The sequence below is a fragment of the Ictalurus punctatus genome, chromosome 3 (genome assembly GCF_001660625.3).
Source record: "Ictalurus punctatus breed USDA103 chromosome 3, Coco_2.0, whole genome shotgun sequence".
Taxonomy (NCBI): domain Eukaryota; kingdom Metazoa; phylum Chordata; class Actinopteri; order Siluriformes; family Ictaluridae; genus Ictalurus; species Ictalurus punctatus.
In genome coordinates this window covers 22,788,225-22,810,421 of record NC_030418.2, presented here as the reverse complement: position 1 = coordinate 22,810,421, position 22,197 = coordinate 22,788,225, and the positions used below count along the sequence as shown (strand labels likewise).

General features: G+C 42.2%; 1 protein-coding gene across 5 annotated transcripts in view; it reads right to left on the bottom strand.

Annotated features, from left to right (window-relative positions):
- The window catches only part of adka (adenosine kinase a), a 158,074-nt gene that overhangs the window by 55,305 nt on the left and 80,572 nt on the right, over window positions 1-22,197 (bottom strand). For all 5 annotated transcript variants that reach the window (XM_047154099.2, XM_017463734.3, XM_017463735.1 and 2 more), the window contains 2 exons: window positions 19,931-20,103; window positions 16,276-16,384 (listed from right to left, as the gene is read on the bottom strand). In XM_047154099.2, the coding sequence (XP_047010055.1) occupies window positions 16,276-16,384; window positions 19,931-20,103 (282 nt within the window). The remainder of the gene's footprint in view (window positions 1-16,275; window positions 16,385-19,930; window positions 20,104-22,197) is intronic.

Genomic DNA, 22,197 nt, shown 5'->3' with positions numbered 1-22,197 from the left:
TGCTCTTGGGCTGAATTTGCTGGGATGCCCATTCCTGGACAGATTGGCAGTCGTTTAAAAGCCATGATTTTCCTTACAGTGGAATGATGTATTTTCAAATAATTTGGAGATCTTTTTAAATCCCTTGCCAGATCTCAGGCATCCACAACCTTTTTTTCTGAAGGCCTTACAGAACTCTCTAGATCTTGGCATGACGGCACCACACACCTCAATAGCAAAAGGAACACCAGACACTAGATATGAGAGGGGTATAAATAAGACAGGTTCCACCTGCACTCCCTGAGCAGGTTCTGATCACCGGCACCCGATTTTGAACACCTGATTCTAATTATATGGTTTTGAAGGTGTGATAAATGTAGGGGTGTACTGGGCTTATTTATTTTCTGTTCATTTATATTGTGAAAATTACTACACAATGTCAATTTTAGGTGTCATTTGATAGAGTGCATCAACTTTATTAATAAGCACTGTTTCACAGAGGATCAAATGTTGGGGCGGGGTGTACTTATTTTTTCACAGGACTGTACATTGCTGATTTGTTTTTCTGCTAGGAAATACTTTAATTTTTTCCAATTAAAACCGAGAAGTCTTGACGTACCGGTCATGTTGTGAGTAAGCCAGACCAATCAATTGGTCACTGTACTCGTTCCGATTTGCCACTTTTCTACAACCTGACCGAGAAATGAGCTTTTCCTGCCTGATGACTCACATCTTCCAGCAATTCAGAGATAATGACTGCGTCACTGTGTGCTCCACGACGTCACGAAGTTATGTCACCAGCTAATAGCCCTGCTCAAGTCCCTCTGTGCAACAGTATTTAAAAGCATACTGTACACAGCAGTCATACACTCCACATGTGCTGATGTTAACAGCTGCAGACACTGTGTTCTGTGTTCTGACTTTGGGATCGATGCATCTTCATTCATCTTTAGTTTCATTTCAGGAATAAAGTTTCTGTTTTAGACGTTATTTAAAAGAGTACGCAGGTGGATACCCAGTTCATGATACAAGACCTATACATCGGGTTTCCCTAAATCTAACGGAAGGTATTGCTTTTCAAAAGCTGTGATTCTGGATTTATTTGTACGTTGGAGAAGGTAATTGGAGGAAGTCTGTCAATGCCAACACAACGGGATTCGTCTAAGAAGTCATCTTGTACTCATCTCGTCAATTGGTGCACAAACGAACCCGTGCTCTTACAGTCTAACAGAGTCCTTCTCTATTGGCAAATCAAAGACAACTCCGTCCAATCTAACTATTATCGCTGCTACTCCACCGTTTCCTTTACATAAAGTACGTGTGAAACATAAGGTAGTTGGTTTGATGCATATGCTGGGTCATAAGTCAGAGTTTCAGTATCTGAGAATGTATCTTTAAGAAAATGGCTCGAGATGGACTTTAAAGACAGTATACATACAACATTACTTTGCCTGATTACCGGCAAACGCTAATGGACATAAAACCTGAAATCCATTAGGAGAGATGGAATCAAGTATCATTGGAGAAAACTAAGCTAACGTTCTGCGAGTCCACCAACCATTTCTTAATATATTATTAATAATATATAGATATATTGGATACTGGATATATGGATCCATTAATATTATATTATTATTAATGCTATAATGATGTATTTTTATATTATTATTATTATTATGTCCACAGACTCCCAATCACCTTTTTTTTTTTTTTTTTTTCCTTTTTTTTTTTTTTTTTTTAATGGGATGATGGGATTTGAAAGTCACTTGAATGCTACAGCACCTTCAATAACTAGCCAGATGAAGGCTCCTCAGAAGACAGCATTCAATCCAAACATTCAGTTCGGACATCCTTCCTGCCTCTGAAAACAGCCTTAGTAGTGTGGTTTATCGGATTAAAAATGCATTTCCGTCTATTACTGTTTACGCATTCTTTTTTTTTTTTTTTTTTTTTTAACTCGAAGTTCTTTAATCCAGTGGTTTTCATTCCCCCTGTGTAGGACTGAGACTCACACTCCCCCCCCCCAAAATTTTTTTTTTAAAAAATTCCAAATCAGACCACATCAGGCTCCACTTCTCTACTCGGGGGATGTCAAGTACACGGAAAGCCCTTTGGCTGTGTAATCTGCTGTTACAGTAAACACGTTACATTGCTACCTCTGCTGTCACTCCTAACATTTTCATGATATTAACATGCAAAATAGAAGAACGTGGCATTACTAACCAGAACTAAATTCTTGGTTGTGCAGAACTTTTTTTTGGCTCAGGATGCCGCATTTCCTCACAGCCATTCTCTCAGCTAATAACAACAACCACCTAATACATTTTGACGATATAAGAAAGTTTATGGAAAAATCATCCTCAATAAATATGTTTCAAGGAAAGAAAAATAATTAGGGGATTTGATCTTTTTTTTTTTTGGTCCTTTTGGATTTTATTATATAAACAAGAATGTGCAAAGTACAAATATCACGTAAGAACATTTTACTAATCGTAGGGTTGGCGGTTCGATTCCCGGCCCACGTGACTCCACATGACAAAGTGTCCTTGGGCAAGACTCTGAACCCCAAGTTGCTCTCGATGGCAAGTTAGCGCCTTGCATAGCAGCTCTGCTACCATTGGTGTGTGTGTGTGTGTGTGTGTGAATGAGACACAGTGTAAAGCGCTTTGTAGAACTGATAAGGTTAAAAAAAAGAAAGAAAAAAAAGCGCTATAAGTTCAGACCATTTACCTATCATTCTCCTTACACGTTCACCATCGGCTTGTGTGTTTTTAAACGCTTCACTGATACTGTAACATCGAGAAACTGTCATATCTTTGTACTAGGAAAATTTTCACACTGAAACACTCCTACATAAGTAGTATTGTTTATGATTCAGACAGACACTATCATAGTGCCCTGGCTCCGCCCACAGACACTCCCATTCTTATACCACAGGTCTTAACTTTCTTCTGTACTTAGTATATGAGTTTCAGTTACAGAAACTTTTACAGGTGTCATCACAAACCCAAACTGGCTTTACAATCGAGACATTTCTACAAGTATGCACATATTAAAAGCTGTGAACCAAACAATTATATGACAGACAATTATATCGAAATGTAACCACTTAAAGCTACAAGGAAGCTTATCATGACTACACTGTCAGAAAAAGTGGTTCTCAATGGTTTTTCGGATAGTGAAGAATTCTTGGCTTTCTAATGATTTGCACTTCCAAAACCAGTTTCTGTCCAAATCTCACCCTTTCCTCAGGAGATAATTTCACCGGGATAATGCAGACTTAAGAAATGTACCAAGGTAATGATAATAATAATGATAATGAGTCTTTATTTGTTTATATATTACAGCACATTGAAATTGTTTTCTTTGCATATTCCAGTATGTCAGGAAGCTGGGGTCTGAGCACAGGGTCAGCCATGATACAGTGCCCCTGGAGCAGAGAGGGTTAAGGGCCTTGCTCAAGGGCCCAACAGTGGCAGCTTGGCAGCGCCGGGGCTTGAAGCCCCGACCCTCCGATCAGTAACCCAGATCCTTAACCGCCAAGCCAAATAAACATCATACCTACTTTAATCATAAAGACTACAACACTCATACTAAACCATCTTTGACTTTAGAGTATAAACTTGTACAAAAGAAATGCTTTAAAATCCCACTACCTGGTGTCACCCAGAAGAGCACGGGGTTCGTTCCAAGTCTGGTTCCTCTCAAGGTTCCTTCCTCATGTCACCTCAGCGAGAGAGATGTTACCTGCAACTGTTGCCTCTTCTAAATCTAACTGTACTGTATAACTGGGTTTTTGTCAAGATGCTTGGTGACCATGTATATTGCTAAAAATGCTATAAAAGCGAACGTTGAATTAAACTGAATTAAAATGATGAAATGATTCTACACTCTCGAGAGGAACCATCTGTTGTAGGGTTCTACTTTGGCGAGCGTGGAAAGATGAATACAACACGGGTCAATAATTAGAGCTGAATGCCTGTATGAGAGACTGTGCGTATAAACACAGCTGTATCGGTGCTCTTGCTCTGCCCCTGTTCCTCAGGGTCTATGTGATGTGGCTTCATCCAGGTGTGTGGGGTTACAGCCAAAAGCAGGCCTGATTAGAAAGTAATATACAAATAAATCACAGGCAGCCTGTTAACGGCATAGTCGAGGGAAAAGGCAACAGCAAAACAATATAACTCAGGGTTAAGACATTTCTCGTTCCAATGAGCATGCTCACATCCCAAAGGGGAACAAGATGTTCGCTGCGCTGCTATACTTCCATCCTCATTACTTACATGCTGAGTTTTATGTGAGATCTGAGAGAAAGACAGAGTTAGTGCTGAGAGCTAATAAAAACAGAACTAAGCTAAAAGGGGAAATCAGTGACCATGTTTATGAATTTGGCTAGCGCTAAATGTTCTACACTTGTTCGCTGTGGTAGAGAGGAGGGCGAAAAGAAGGTAACCACAAAGAAGGTAAAATAACCCTTGTGGTTTCTAAAGTACCCACTTCGTGCATGCCATGCGCAGGTCCGTGTGTGCTCGTATTCCACGTGTGGCCCAACACTCATCCTGCACGTGCGAGTGTGCATGAAAACGTGGAAATCATTACCCATCAACAATCGCAGGGGAGGCAAATGGAGCAGTCTTCGCCATGAAGAGACGTGTGAATCTCGACTCACCGGGGCCCTTCGCTCAACAGCTGCCGCACACAGCCTTAACATCTGCACAGTGTTAATGCGGTTCCTTCAGAACGAGCGGCAGCTCCGAACTGAGCCCCACCCCACCACCACCACCACTAACACATTTAATATATGATGGGAGCTTTGGCTTTGAAGGGAATTCAAGCACTCCTGTTTAGAAGCCCGGTAAGTGATCATGAATCAGAAATAGGGATAGTATTAAGACACACCACAGGCCATGCCTAAGGCCATAGACCCGGGTGATGAAAAGTTCAGAGCCATGCTTACTGTAGGTAGCCCCTTTCACGTTTCTCTCAAAGTTTGGAGAGGAGAGATGCTTGCACAGATCCGCAGTAGAAGCACTAGGGATTGGCATCAAATGATCAGCGACTGTCTTTTACTATGTAAATCTTTCAAAAACAACATGGTTCGCTCATTCATCCAGAGCTCAGAAACCGACACGTGCTGCAGTGTTTCACAGCCCGAGATGTTTTATTGATTCTGCCCTATTAGTACGCTTGTATGCCCTCATCTGCCGACCCATGTAAAAATGTGTTAGCTTCAATCCTCAGCGCATTAAGAAACAATCAAGCACATCTTGATGTCTCTCACTGCCGATTCGCTTCATCGACTGAGGCGATTTCATGGCCCCAGCGCATCAATGTTTCAATGGGAGAGCTCGCTGGAGCGCTCCTCCTGTGGATGAGGTGAAAGAGGGGTGGAAAGCAGGATGCTAACAGCATCTACGTTGTGATCGAAGGAGGATGCTGACTCGCACTCAGCGGTAAGGGGCCTATAAACATGCACAACTGTAAATATTAGCCTGACCTATCGGGCTTGGGCTTCCTAATCAAAGCAGGGAAGGAAGAAAGGCTCTCAGCTGCCGTTTTACTGGATCAAAGATTCGTCTTATGAGGCATTTAATAATTAAGACTCACAATGGTTGAGAAGATGTCTGGCGTAGATTTACGATAAAGAACGAACGCGCTTTTCTACCAGGCAGATTGTTTTACAGAACCAACTCAAACTCATAATGATCAGTATCCTGGGTAGACCTGGGTCTGTTTCCCTATCATGTATACTCTCAGAAGAAGTGGTAGTAAACTGTACCGCCTCTCATCACTGGGGTACCCTCAGTGGTACAAGTTGTACTATAAAAATACAAAATATGCACACCCTCGAGGGTACCACCCCAATGGTAACGTGTAGATCAACGCCAATGAAGGTAGGAGAAAGTTGTGGTGTAGTGACATCAATCCTCAATCATCTACTTCGGCTATGTCTCAAACCACATACTATCATTCTAAGCAGTATATAAAGTAGTATTTAGACATGCAATTTGGTCTGCAACTCTACACCCCCCCCCCCCCCCCCCCCTCTTAAATCACACAGTTTTCTGAATTGCGAGACAATCCCTGATGTCTGAATTTGACCAGTGAGTGGTGTGCTATTTCTAGCGCCACCCACATGTCTAGGTTTCTCGCTACCGTGGTTCAGTACGGTAACCGTTTTCAGCACAAATACTTACAGCGTGGCTCCCTTGGCAATAGAGATGATGACAAAAATGTCGAATCACTGATTTGTCATCATTACCGATACAAATCTATCAGTTTCTCACCACAGCTTGGTGAAAAAATAGAACCTGAAATTGTGAACTGGTCCAATACGTGTGCTTCTATCTCTCTTCCTCCTTCTGTCACTCTCTCACAGTTCTGTAACCTGTAATCTGTAAACTGCCTGAACCTGAGAGTTTGTTGGGGGGAGGGGGTGGGGGCGAAGGGGGGGGGGGGGGGTGTGTGTGAGTGATTACCCATGGTGCCTCAGCCCAGCATCCCACTGCCTCGGAGCTGCACATTAACACAGTCAGCCCACGTGACTGCACTCGTGTCAGCTAATGATGGTTCAATTATGCCTGCAAACATCGCTCTGCTAAGTAAACGGCCACCTAGCTCAACCCCGTGCAAATGCCTCTCTGATTCACAGCAAATTAGACACAGACAGCGAGATGTCAAATAAATCCTAACTGGCTGATGTTGTGTGTTTGCACTGCAGATACATAAGTGAAATTAGCACAGGAGGTGGAGGGAGAAGGGGCTAATGGTTAAACATGCAACATGCACATTATTGTATAATTAGGCGCTTGTCATCACGTTGAATTTTAGCATTACGGACTGCTATTAGCGGAAAATTGCTCAGCATGAAAGAAAACACATTTAAGCGGAGAACAGAATCTATTCACCCCCCCCCCCAACAGAAAACGTTTTCGAAAACGGAGCATTTCGTTCTTGGAGCATGCCGTCATTAGACGATAAAACGGGGGCCATTTCAGAGCTAATGTAATTGGAGGGGATTTGAAAATGCTGGCTTGATTCACATAATGCTGAGAAAAACACTTCATTCTTAGGTTGACTTTTTTTTATTTTTTTTTTATTTAGTAACACGCTTTCAAACTAATTGTTCATAGTAAACACAGGACTCGAATACGGTGACCTAGAAATACAATGGATTCGAGAGCACGTAAACACGAACATCATGTAGAGGATGGCAGATGGCGGACTACGGCGAGGCATTTGATTCAATTTCTTGTAAAATCAAAAATAAAATAGTAAACAGATTTCGACACGGCAATATTATCGGTGCTGCGGGGAATAAACGAACGCTGATAGCGAAGGGAGATTATGAGGTTCGTGTGATTTAATAAAGACTGATGTTTTTTCAAGGCTGTAATCATTTCCTGCAGTGGCCAGCACTGTTCCTTGAGAATGTGAGGATTTTAGCATAACAAACCCTGCACTTGCCCGAGGCATGGTTGGGGAGATTTGACGAGGCAGGTACACCAGAGTTCAACGTGGCACCTGGGTAATTTTTTTTAGTTATTTATTTTTTTAGGTGCCGCACGATTCAAGTGGACTGATCGCTTTAAGTGTGTCCGACAAGGAAAAGGAGGCGTACTGGAGGCCGCTCTGAGGCATGAACTCTAATCAAGATGAAGTGCGTTTACAAATGCATTTAATAGGGCTTGCCAAGAGTGAAACTCTGCATGTAAATATGGTAAGATTAAATTTCATCAGAGCAGAGCAACACTGTGACCAATTGCCTACAGTCACACAGAGCCTGCCAACTGTGCACCCCTCCTCCCTCCACCCTCACCACCACCACACATCTCAACTCTCTCTCTCTCTCCCCATCTCTCTCTCTCAATTTGCATTGTGTGATCTTTCTCAGCAGAGGAGGGGGGGAGGGGAGAGATGGAGTGTAGGGCAGCTGACGCCAGATTCAGCTCAAGGTCAGCATGAGGGCTGCCTGAGTATGTGCATGTGTGTGTGTGTGAGAGAGAGAGAGAGAGAGAGAGAGAGAGAGAGAGAGAGAGAGTGTGATGGGGGGGTATGCGTGAGCGCAAAAGCACTGTGAGTCACCTTACAAAAATCATCACTAGAGCCCTTGTGAATTAGGTGTCATTATGAGTATGAAACCCCCAGCGCACAGACATTCTTGTTACCAGGGAACGCTGAGGTCAGACAGGAAGAGAGAGAGAGAGAGAGAGAGAGCGAGCGAGCGAGCGAGCGAGCTTGCATATGCCACTTCAGGGTGCAGGCTGGCATGCCACTTACTGTACCAGTTAATGGTGTGTTTTCTGGCTGGCTGTCACTCTGTGCTGACATTAGTCCTGATGAGACGCAACCTGCTTTGTGTCGCAGTAAAGCACTTAGAGCTCTGAAAGCCTGCCGTTTGCCAATGTGCAATGTGAACCGTAAGCTATATACACGCTGAAAACCTGACAAGTTAGAGTGAGAGCGAGAGAGAATTTTTCATTTTCACAGGTGACACTTTCACAGCTTCCTCCCCATACAAACTCATCACCCCCACACTGGATGGAGCATCCATTCAGAGGAACTGGCACACGCCTGCCTGCAAGAGCACCTCTCTCACGTCCCCGGGCTGTTCTAGAACCATCTGCAGCTGGGGCCTCAGAGGCCCACATGTCTCCTCCGTTTAATTATTTTCATCTCTCACCCCAGGACACACCTACCATCTCTCTCTCTCTCTCTCACCATGACACTGTGCACACATTTCCCTCAGGAATTAGTGCTGCTGTCTCTTTAAGAGGACAAGGTTCTGTGCCAGTGGCTTCAGAGACTCTGCGTTTAGTAGCAGAACTGACAACTGGCAATGTAAGGTTAATGCCCTGGCATAATGTGCAACGCATGTTCCAAGGCAGATCAAATTAGAGGGTAGGCCAAAAAGAAGCACTGCAGCACTTCTGGGTTATGCTGAAATGATGGCATTTTTGCATTTACTTCAACTGTACACAGCTACCAAATACATTTTTTTTTCCCCCTAACAGAACACTGCACCATCATTTCCTCCAATATAAATATATATATAAATATTTTTCAGTGTGATTTTCTTTCTGCAGTCTTATTCCTGTCCCTCATTACAGCTCAGTGTGCGGCACTCTGCCTCAGGATCCTCACTTCCTAGCAACAGCCTGCCACCAAACATTTGGCACAAGTTCAACAACACCCCCTCCCCTCTCCCTCCTCCTCCCTCTCTCTTTCTCTCCCTCCCTGCCGCCCTCCGTCTGTGAAAGATGGCTGCCCTGAGACTGCGTGCTCTCTCCAGCTCGGGCTGGATGGCAGTGCCCCGCGCTGCCTGTCCCGGTGCGAGACTCCATTAACTCGCTTTGCATCCAATCCAACCTTTTCAGCAGCAGGGCACTCAGCGAGCTCGCGTCAGGCTTCATTAATCAGCGCTTTAGCACACAAACTCTCCTCTGCCAATCCGACCCACGGACGGACGAATATAAAAAGGTTCAGGAACAAAATCACTTTACAGGTCTTTGAATGAAAAAAGGCAGCAAAGTAAATCATTTCAGGTGAATGAAACGGATCGCATCGGCGGCGTTATGTTTAAAACGGGGGCCGTCGTCTGCTCGGACACAGGGTCAGTCAAGACTATTACATTTTCGCTGACAATTAATTGTCACAGAAACGATTGTGAAGAACCATTTTATAACTGCAAGAACACGGTCACTTTTATAATAAAAGCATAAATGTACATATTAAATCTGACCCCTTAAAGTAAAGAAATAAAGTTGGAATTTCATCACGAAATAAATCTTGAATGCCATATTAATTATATACGGATTAATATGCAAGCTGTTCAGAGTGCAGTGTTCCTTTAAATACTAGGTTACAGGACTATAAACAATGCATTATAGCATACATTTTGAACATGAATACTTTTTATACTATTGTACTAATGTACTAAATATCATCTACAACACATTTTCGCAAAGAAGTTAGAGTGCCAATTATTACTGTTACACAACAAAAAGTTGAATATTTGAAAAGCCTTTGACTGAGAATCATTATCGAAACATAAAAACTTCAGTCATTTGTTGTTGGCATTTTTCAAGGAACTAACGTGTATGTACTAACTTTAAATACATGATTATAGAATCCAACAATCGTGCTTACCGGGAACACTCCAGATCAGCCCGGATTATTGTGATTAGGCAATAATGTAATGACGATTATATATGAATTGTGGCCGGGTGAATTGATCGAATTCCTGCTTACTTGAATTACTGGTGTAGGAATGTAGGAATGACACAGGGAGCATTCAGCTGTTTAAAAACAAAAACACCCGACAAAACAAACTCAGCGAAATGTTCCGTTAAGGGCAATCAGACTGGCCTCTCCACTCCACATTCACAAATTGCCCTTGTTTACCATTAAACAAGTTAATCTGTGTGGCTGCTGGGAGGCGTTTGAGAGGGGGAAAAAATGGCACAGCGCTGAGCTTTAGCCGTGTTATTCTAAGGCTGTGACTCAGTAAATCTACCAAAAGCTTTTGTCCGTCACTGGACAGAGAAGGCCATCAGCAATCTGTCCCACAGGACTGAAGAGGATATGAGGAAATCTGCACAAATCTCTGTTAGTTCTGAGCCGGGGATCTCTAAGGGGACAGATACACCAGTGCTGATCCGTCTTTGCTATATAGTGCAAACATCCATCATCATAAACCACCTCAGATTTGATGTTATTCATAAAAACAACATGAATTCTTTGATCTCAAACTGCATGTTGGGGGAAAAAAAAAAAAAAAAAAAAAGGACGACTAGTATTTATGACTCACTGGATCGGTTATTAATTAGGAACAGATTAACTTTACAAAGTGCTGCAGCTGGCACACGGTCTAGTGCTGATCATCTATAAAGTGTAAGGGCACTGTTCACCTCGGGTTCACTCTCTCATTGACTGGGACTTCTTTTGGCTCTGGTCCATCTTTCATTAAAAAAAAATATTCTCAATTCTTTATGAAAAGCTCGACTCAGAGTCTCTATACAGCTTCTCAAAAGTGTGTCATGACCTTTAAACTGTGCAAGAGTGTAAACACTGGACACTGTCCATAATCAATTAGCCTAGTCCACAGTTCTGCACTATAAAAGGTTCCTTTTTGTGGATGGTTATAAAACTAGACCTACTGTGGTGTGTATGAAGGCTACACACCGAAGTTTACGCTTCGTCAACGGCGTGTGCATTTCCGTTATCACTATAACACTGATATTAAACGTGTAACAAATCTGTGATCCCAAATGTTGTCCTTTTCCCCCACCAATGTCAAGTGACCCATACTGCAGCAAAGTATGCATGAAGAATTTGGTTACCTCCTTGTCAGGGTACAAAAAGTACCAAATGTAAAATTCACGTTTTCAAAAAAAAACCCAAACAAAACAAACAAAAATCAAGCATCTACATTCAAACAGGTGTTCACAAGTGTATAATAATAATAATAATAATAATAATAATAATAATAATAATAACAACAACAACAACAGCATTTCAGTTTGTAAACTGACTTTGGAAAAGTACAAGTCAAAGGCAAATAAGCCTGGAATGATTGAATAGCTATGTGTGGATCCATGTATTTTTATGTGAATTTTGGGATATTACATAATAAATGAATAAATAAATAAATAAAAACCTTGGGATGCGAATAAGATCTTCAAAATGCACCTAAAAACGGATGCGCTTAACTGCGGTGGATACTTTTTTTTTTTTTGAGAAGTCGACATGCCCATAAATTACGGGAAAAAATTTTGTGCATCAAAAAAAAAAAAAAAAAAAAAAAAAAGTCATGTGACTTTGCCTCAACAAATCATGTGACTGGATAACTGGCTCAGAAAAGTAAAATTGCCAGCGCACGAGATGTGTAAGCTTCCCTGTAAGCAACGATTTTGTTCTCTTGGGATGGAATTTGCTTTTGCAAATATTTATTCCGATTTTAGCTGATCAGTGCCAGTAGCCATCAGTTCATTGTGTTCCTGGCTTGACCGCCTTTGCTCATCACAGAGTAGCCGGCATGCTTAACTTGTAGGTTTGTGAATGTTGCTAAATGAAATTGATTTGAATCTGAATTTTTTTTCTTTTAACATCTGAACACTATGTCATTGTATCCGTGATTGTTAACATTGAAGAGACCCATTTGAATATGGACGTGAATATAAATACAATTTCCGGGAAGTGAAAATGTCTGGTTTTCAAACTAATTAATTAATTAATTCAATGGTGCTTAACATTCAAATTTATGTGTGTCCTTTTGTGCTTCCGTACCCAACAGGCACTGATGAGTCAAATCAAAATAAATGAATAAATAAATAAATAAATAAAATCACAGATCACTAATTGGACAAACACAAATCTTCTTAACCTCTTAGTGTCTCTTCATATGAAACAAAATGAGAGGTGAAAGGTAAAAATCACACCATGAAGTGTATGTGTTATTGCTACTGTTATTATTAGTGATGGGTGGGAAATGATGTCACCACTTTCAACCACCAGAGAACAACTCCTACCTTCACAGGTATCATTATATCCACAGAAACGCACAAAGCGACTCGACCAAGATACAGTTCTGGGACGGTTCTCAGACGTGGTCTGAAAAGTGGTACTATATCATCCCTTATTTTCTCTTCTCTTCCGTACAGGCCAGAGCTTCTAATTTATGATAATCATAACAATTTTCAGTAATGTGAAAAAAATACAAAACAAACAAGCAAAACAGCATTAACTCATTAGATTCCTAATTAACTATTGGGTAAAACTCAGCACTGGAGTGTTTTTGTCTAACAGACATTAAGAGAGGAGATGAGGGCGGAATGATGCAGAGTGCAAGTGAAGGTCAATACGGCTAACAGCTAGATATTATAGAGAGAGAGAGAGAGAGAGAGAGAGAGAGAGAGAGAGAGAGAGAGAGAGAGAGTCGACAGACAGGCTGGTGCCAGGGACTGGGACACTACACGCAAGAGGAAATCACTTACATAACCCCGCTTCAGAATAACCCACACAGCCTCTTAGAGAGACACTCAGGACTTCTGACAGACAGACCCCGTTTATTTGTCCAGCCTGCTCCGCTTTCATTCTCCATTAAACCGACAGGGATTTAAGCCTGACCCGAGACCTCACGCGGGAATCCATTTCCAAAATGGAGGCAGAGTGGGAAAGGGGCTAAGGCAGAACATAGGGAGCAGATCAGATGCGGTGAACATGACTCTGAGGTGAATACTGACTGATGCTACTGTGGTTAAAGGTGGCGAGTAATGATAGAAGAGGTGAGGAGGTGACGTTGCTGCTGAGGGAAGAGGACGTGCTTCAGTAATGAAAACTCTGACTGGATGATCAATTCACAGCCTTGTCTCTGATTAAGGGACAGAGGGAGAGACTAACAATGTGTGTGAGAGAGAGAGAGAGAGAGAGAGAGAGAGAGAGAAAGCCTACAGCTAAGTCAAATGCATTAAACATGCCTATAGAGTAGAGTAGAGACCTGCAGTGCACCTGGAGAAGCTGCTATCACAGCTTTGTTTGGGCCTGTAGAAGAAAAACAAGCGGGCCCACTGGGACACTCGGCGCTCCAATATCAGCTGAAATTTGAGCTGTGGACAAACTGAGCTGGGCATCGGCAGCAAAAACTATTCCCCCTCCTTCAAGAGCTCCGTCTAACAAGCCCAATGGAAAGCCAGAGCAGACTAAACGGGGACAACGCTTTCAATAAACATTGGAATGTGTCTGTTCCCTCTCTCCCTCTCTCTCACTTTATTGTCAGAAGGAAGACTCTCATTCCTCACAGGACAGCACTACTGTGCATCTGCTTTCACACTAGATATCCCAGACATTATCAGAATACTGCATCTTTACCAGACTTTGTGTCCTTCATACCAGGATACACCCATTCATGTTTGCAATGAAAGTCCTCCTGGCAATGATTATTTGCTTGAATCTAGGTTTCTACTTCTTTCCCTTGTTTACGCCACATTCCTGGAGAAGATTTGATAGAGGTGCACTGATGTATCGGCCAATAAAGGCAATTTCTCATGCTAAAAACATTTAAAAAAATATATGACGATCAAGGTCGATATATTATATCCTGATATATTATATCCTGTCGATCAAAAGAGGGCGGGAAAACACATGGATTTCATGCTGTGTGCAAAGATGATGTCTCTTGTGTGGAATGATGACGAAACTGCAGTTTGTAATCTCTACACTGCTAAAATTTTACACCGGAAGTGAGCAGCAGTGAAGCGGCAGTTTGGGCGTCGAGTCTTCTTTTATTTTGCCGCGTTGCTCGCGCTGAATTAAAGCGCCAGTACACCGCTGAACGATTTAAACGAGGAAGAGTTGACAAAAAGTATACATTATACAGAAAAATATAATTGTAGAGTAGTGTATTTCATATCCAGTTAATGTTAATACATAAAAAGTTGAGGTTCAGTGATGAAGTAGAAATGCTTGTGTTTGTGGTGAGTGAATGTGAGACTAACGGGAGGATTTTTAGAATTCAGTCAATGCTGATATGAATTAATAACATTCAATAAGTTAAGAAATTGTACTTTAATCTTCAGAGTTTAGTTCATGTGCTAGTGTTAATGTGAGTATTGTGTTTTCTGTTTATGAGACCGGTTACTGTGAAACAACTTGTTGAAATGGAGAGAATAAAGAGGTTTTATTCGGATTACCTTCAGAATTGTGGAATGAATTATTATTCATTTAAAAGAAGGCATAAAAGGGAGAACTACCACTCTGAATAATCGTTTATCGGTATCGGGTGAGAAATTTAGTATCGGTGCATCTCTAAGATTTGATAAAGACGTTTCTATTTTGGCAAGAAATGGTAAGCAGCACTTATTTCCGAATGGCAATGATTTCCAGATATTTCTCCCGCTCTTCCTTTTTGTTGACTTTCCTTCCGTTTCATTACTATACAAGGTGTCAATACATCGTAGGGTCAATACATCCTCTTTTCCACCAAAGTGCAAGCTTCTGTTCCCACATGAGCCTGCCGACTGTTTCACAGGAATTGTACCAGGTCTCATTCCGGTCAATGGCCACCAAAGTTTTGCACGGTTTCGTCTCAGAAACGCATTCGCACATCGCCATTACCGTTCCTGTGTACAGGCTTCACTTTTGCCCTTTGGCTTGTACAACAACACGGGACTCACACAGAAGCAAAACGGAGACAAACCCAGACAGTGTCATCAGGACAGTTTCCCATGGACACCACCACTTCATCCATTCAAGGCAGGAAACACAAAAGAGACCAATGCAGCGCCGCTCCTCTTTATTCATCGTAGCCTCCGGCTCTATTCGGTAAGCAGCACCGCGATGAAAGTCAGTTAATCAGGGTTGAAAATGATTAGAGTGTCACATTACAATGGTTGCCAAATTGACTGATTCCTGCGTCGAGGTTAATCACATACCTTTATTAGAGGTATCCACAAATGGACGTCCGACGGGGCGCAGATGGAACTCTCTTGGCGAATGAAGCCGAGAGCAAGTACTGACCTGCATGCCGAGCTGTCCCAATCACGTTTGTAATGGCTCATTAACTGACAGGTCGGAGTGTAATGGGGTCACGCGCTTCACACCAACCTTGATTACGGATGATTACAAGCAACAGTTTGCACCACGTCTGCCAGTTAACTCCTCAATCAGGAGTGAAACAGCTTGGCAGACTGGTGGAGCTGATGCTGCTTGATAAGTTGCCTACAACACCACACACGCACACGCACACACACACACACACTGCTCTTAAGGGGCATGAGGAGAGCGTGGCCTGTAAATGAAAACGCTCGGCCTAGTCGGCAGCCTTCACAGAGACTGCGTCGTCTTGCACCAGAATGACCCCACATTCGAACCCCATCATTCTCATGGGTCAGAAAGCTGAATTTCTTCAGCCAAACCAATTGCACTTTTGGAAACTCGTATCTCCCACCCTTCAGGGCTGCACACAGCCTATCAGCATCACACAGATTTGCAGAGTGCCCTTTTAAGGGCATGAAATGAAGCGTATCTGCTTGCTGAGGTGAGATCAGTGGAAGCTATTTGGCACAGAAGCGCTGGCATAACACCTAGCATCTCCACTGTCCGGGCCATTATCTCTCAACTTATACACAATCTCTGTTGCTTTCTCTCTTTCTCTCTCCCAGTGTGTGCCACCAGCATAGATAAATAAACCATGTCAATAAGGACTGGATAATGAATTCTTTTTAAATGACTCGTCGTCGTGTAGTACAGCGATTAATTCAGTAATTCTAAAAGATATAGGGATGTACTTTTACTTACAGCAATATAGTAGACTTTTGCTTTTTCAACCAGCTTCCAGTTCTCCTCCAGATCCAGATGTTTGTCTTTCTTATAGCAGTTGGCAGCTGCCAGATTAGCAACAAGAGATCTGGAAGAAGGAGAGAAAACTCATTTCAGTCCAACAACAGTTACACACTAAAAGCACTCCATATCAATAAATAGCTTTCATTATATAATTACCATCACTGAGCATCAAACAAGGATACATTACATATTAGCCTTTATGTTAGCGGACCTGCAACGGCACGTTTAAAAGATTCATTTCTTCCTAACAGTCACATTTGCCTACTTAAATGAATAACCTTACCATACAGCTAAAGGCTGACATATGGACGCTGCTTTAGAATACAGGTGCTCAATGCCAGAATTGAATAACCCCACACCACTTTTTCCACCCTCTGCAAACGCCTTACCAGACCTTTCCCGTAAATAAATGAAAAAACAAATCAATAATGCAGAGAAAATGTACGGGTCCATCGGGACGACTGTTTCTCCATTAACCTCCTGGTGGTCCTCGCATCAACAAAAACAACTAATTCCAGTTTGAAAAGCCACCGCTCTCATTATTCACTTGTTAGCGGGAGGAAGCAGTCCCCAGGGGGGCTAGCCGCTATTCTGAACTTTCATTACCTGTAGAAAAAGTGCCAGTACTATCCACACACACAAAGTCAATAGAACAGTAGTCCTGCACTTTAAAAAGGTGCCTCCTTACAAGTAAAGGTGCTAGAAAGAGTTCTTTAGAGCAAAGCCAGAAAACGAGCCAAATCAAGACATTTTCCAAGGAAAAGCTCCCGGAAGATAACGATCACATTAATAGCAGGAAGTTAGTTGACTAGGCACCAACAAAAATCCAAATACAAAAATGTACTTGGTTTTTTCTTAAACCTAGAAACATTAAGGGTTCTTTGGTTGCTGCTATGGGGGAACCCTTCTATGCAAGATTCTATGTATGGCATCACTGTAAACCCAGGGTGTCCAAACTTATCCACAAAATGGCAGGATAGTCATTAGATAGTCGTCTGAGGACCAAGATCAACTGATTAAAGGATCAACAGGATCCATGCCTGATTCCTCCCTTTGCACTGAAGCCAACCTGAACCCAGAACAGACCCCTTCTAACCCAACTTCCAGCTAGTTCTGTTCTCTGATTGCAGTTCTGCAGCACGCAGGAGCTCTATACTGTACTGATAAAAGCTAAAACACCTTCTCCGTTATTAAGCTACAGGAATGTGTGTGTGTGTGTGTGTGTGTGTGTGTGTGCGTGCGTGCGGTGACCTCTGCAGCTTCCTGTAATGAAAGAGACTGCTCTGACAGGTGAGGCGGTAATGAGTAATCTCATAAGGCTATAGCTGACAGCTCTATAAGTCTGCACACTTCAAACTAGCTCCCATTAAGAACATCTCTGGCTGATTCACACCATGATGGCTGAAAAACAAAGAGGACTCTCCTCCCCCTCCTCTTCCTCCTCGTCGTCATCTACTCTGAAGCCTGAACTTCGGCTCTACAGCACTGCCCGGCGCTACATGCGTCCACTCATCGCAGCTAGGGTTAACAGATACACTTCCAGAATTTTCCAGCAGCACACTCAACCACATGGAAAGGAGTGGAGACGAGCTACAGATCCACAAGCTACAGACAAATCATGAGACTTGCATTTTAGGAAAGAGCAAACAGCTAGGAATGACATTGCTATAGGACTTTAGCACACTAAAGAAAATTAGAATATATTACAAGTGCAGAATGAACAGTTAAATATTATTATTATTATTATTATTATTATTAACAGTGTAAATGTTGGAAAGGTATGTACAGAGCAAAAAATAGTACAAGTAGTTCACTTATTAGCTAACAGCCGAGTCTTCTATCCAAACGTCCGATTACATTTAAATAAGCTACATTTCCTGGTTGCATGTGTCTCAAACACTTTAACCACAGGAAGTATGTGCTAAGAGCTCATGACTGTTTCAGTTTCATCTTGTGATTACATTCATGGCGTCTGTAGATAATTAAAATAACCTGAGAGGAAAGAGTCCACACTAGTGATGCACAAAATGGTATAATTAAACTTACATAAACAACATAGACTTGTACATAAATGCTAATAGAACATGTAAAAATTGGCAATGGTACTAAAACGTGTTGAAAAGAAACCTGTGCATAAAAGCTAGGTCTAGTCCGGGAAACCAGAACTCTAACTCGGTCTTCGCCCATAGCCTGCTGGCAAACTTGAGCGCATCGTGCTTACTTGAAAACAAACAAACAAACTCTTAACTTTTAAAGACGGCGTGCCAAGAACTTGTTTCCGAACCAGTAACTATACCTACAAAAAGTTCACTGGGGAATTCGAAACGTGAAGGTGTGTGTACAGAGGAAGTTGGACAGCCAATTAAATTGCAAGCTTCTAGAATATTGTGGACAGAAAAGTGTACAATAAGAATCGGTACGTGGAGCGCTAGTTTAGCTCTGACAAATCACTTTAAACAGTGAATTCAACTCTCAATCATTTTGAACTATTTAATATTCAAATATAAGTGACATAATTTCAATACGTGTGCTGATTTCTGTGATCGCAAAAATCCCTAAATCCTGGAGGGACTTCTTGTTGCGGATATTAAACGTGATTATACGTTTCTTCAAACGTCCTCCATCTCCACACAGTTGGGATGAATCCGATTCTCTATATATGCTTACTACTTAGGGTATAACGATGGCATTATAGAATTACGTTTCGTTCCATTTATGGCGTTTGGCAGGCGCCCTTATCCAGAGCGACTTACATTTATCTCATTTATACATCTGAGCAGTTGAGGGTTAAGGGCCTTGCTCAAGGGCCCAACATTGGGAGCTTGCAGTGGTAGAATTGCACTACATGACCAATAGAACACCATTTGAGATTGTTCCTGAGAGAAACATGACCATGCTATGCATGCTGGAGATGAATTAATTACACGTAGCCCGCTATCCCTTTCAAGACACGTTTGATTTGATGTTTCTCCATAGCCTTTAACTTTCCTTTTGATTTTGCATTAACACAGAGCAAAAACAGCTTCTGGCAGCAGATGAATAATCATCTCACGCTAGTGAGGGAGCATGTATTACTTATCGTATATCAGTGACACTGGGGTCCCGGAAAAGGTATCCATTTATTATCTGCTTTATTTGGTCCTTGTTCTCTCATAGTAAGGAAAGAATTAACAGCAGCATCAGTCTTGAGCGCTTGTTTATCATCGAGTTGATCGTATCTGCGCTTCTCCAGGGAATAGAAGCCTGAGGGAGATGCCACAGTCGGCTGTAAATGTTTATCCAATTTTATAGCCTTTAAAAGTTGGAAACAACCTGCCAATATCAAATGCTTAGGTGGCACGTAATGTGTTCTGCCTGCCTCATGCATCAGGCCAGTCATGGAATCTGGCACCCTTCAGTGCCAAGTCTAGCAGTCAATCAAAATAGCTTGGTGCTGATCTAACCCTGCTAGATAAATAAATAAGGAGCTCTGCAGGAAAGGAGTAGAACAGCCAGTGAGAGAACAGTGAGTTCTAGTGTTCAGTGAGGCATGCGAGTGTGTGTGTACATGAGTGTGTGTTATCCTGAGGAAGCGATAAAGGCTTTCTCCTGAGGAAAGAGGGTAACTGACCTGTTGTCTCCAGTGATGCAGGCGGCACAGGTCCCTGTCGGTTCCTCGCTCTGCTCGTAGTAATGGGCATCCACATGGCACTCTTCTGCCTTCTGCTTCAGGATCTTTCCAAACTCGTCTTTGCCGATGCAGCCGAAGAACGTGGCCACTTTGTGGGGCTCCTGGATCATCCACTAGACAAAAAAAACACACAAAAAAAAACAAAACAAAACAAAAAAAACACACAAAACAGACGGCATCGTAAATATTGAGCAATGCAAACCCAGATGTCCGAATTCTTTCACGTTCTGAATATGAAAAGATTTTGATGAGGCAGGGCTGGAATGATGTTTGGGCTAGAAATAGCACTTCACTCATCTGGAAAATTTTCTATGCTGAGGGGAACAATTCCTGGAAAATCAATGGTACTGCACTACAGAGATTACCACTAAAGGACTATACCGACAAGAGGGTGAATAAGCAACACAAACAGGAAATAATAGTAGCCTGAAGAGGGGGGGAGGGGGGGGGGGACGACTGAAAAAAGACAAAGACCTTAAAAAGCTCCTTAGGACAGAACATGACTGAATGAGTCATTGCTATCTCAGTAATTTTGATTTTATCCCAAGAGACCTGGTGTATTTAAGGCTCATGCCATCTTTGGAAACAAGCTTGTTTATTGAAATGACAGGTGTTCTTCGAGGAAAGGCTGTGTGAGTGGGCATGTGCTTTAAAAAAAAAAAAAAAAAAGGAAAAAAAAATGGAAAAGAAAAAGAAAGAAAGACAGGGCTGCTTCAGAGAAAGATATTATGACTGACAGAGAGCAGGTACATAAAGGAAAATGAAGGAGTTGACAGCTGTGTAGGAGTCAGAAGCACATACCTGTGCAAAACTAGATTAAATGTAGAACTGCCTAAGCAGACACAAATGCCGAGTGCCATTTTTATAGAGATAGTATACCAGACGTTCTACAGTTTTAGTGCTCTGGGCTTTACGTGCAGATGATTTATTGCCGTACACAATGCTACGCTTGCTTGTTTAACTGCAACCTTGCGATGGTTGTTGATGGGGCCCCTTGTGAACGAGACGCTCCCGCTGGCACGGATGACCTGCATACATGAGAAATTCATCATTCACACTAGATAACCGTATTCAGTGGGAGAAACTTACACCTCTAATCACCACGACAGCGTTTAACCACTGCGCAAATAAATACAGCAGAACGAGAATCGGAACCGGTGCCATATATTCGCAGGTTAGAGAACATGACAAATACGGTAGCGAGCAATGGCTCGGACCTTTTCTTCATTGGTTTGCCGGGGTTGTTTTCCGTCTTCATAATACAAAAGATGAACCATCCACAAGAGCACAATCTAGCATACAGTATGTGCAACTGCCTGCAGTCAATTTTTTTTCATTTCGAAAAACAAACGCGCAGCTTGATTTGACGCATAACGAACGTCCCTGGGGTAGTTCTCAAGCCCCAAGGTCACCTCAGATGTTCACCGCAACAACCAAACACTTCCAGACCGTACCACTTGTTTACCTACAAGATGATGATTTGTTAAATGTGTGTGTGCGATATAAATCGCACACACCTCAACGTTCACTTGAGATTCGTGTCATTTTTTGTCCCGGTACTTATTCTCATGCCTTAAAGCAGGGGTATGCAAACTGAAATCTGTGAAGGCCATGTTTACGAACGTCTGGGTGAGCAATTAAAATGACTGTACGGTGACAACGGCAACCTTTTAATGCTTAGCCATTAGTGCTTAGTTCACATCTATAAATAAAGACATACCAAGCTGATATGTCGTTTCATGTTACCGCTAATGACTAGTGCAACGGACAGATGCGAAGTCCCTTTTGAACTTGAAATGACGAACGAATACACACGCCGTTGTCCAACTGTGAAAACAGACCGTTTAAAGACGTCATTATGTCAACGTTGTCATAACAAGCTGCACGGTTCGAACCCAATGACATACTTTTCTTTGGACACACATCCAGACGGCGGTCCACCATTTGATGACCTCTGCCTTAAAGGCTTCACCAGAATAATAATAAAAAAAAAAAACAACAACAACTGCCTATCCCACTACAATTTTGGTGTCCGTAATCCTACAGAAAAGCATCCTGCATGCTTCATGCTTACTCCGGTCTAGCTAACTGAACCCTCATCCAATCACACTTTCAGAGAACACAAAACAGAGATCACAGTGTTGTCTTAAGCTGGTGAGTCAGATTCATAGATCATAGATTCAAATCAGTCAGCCAGTCCAAAAAAC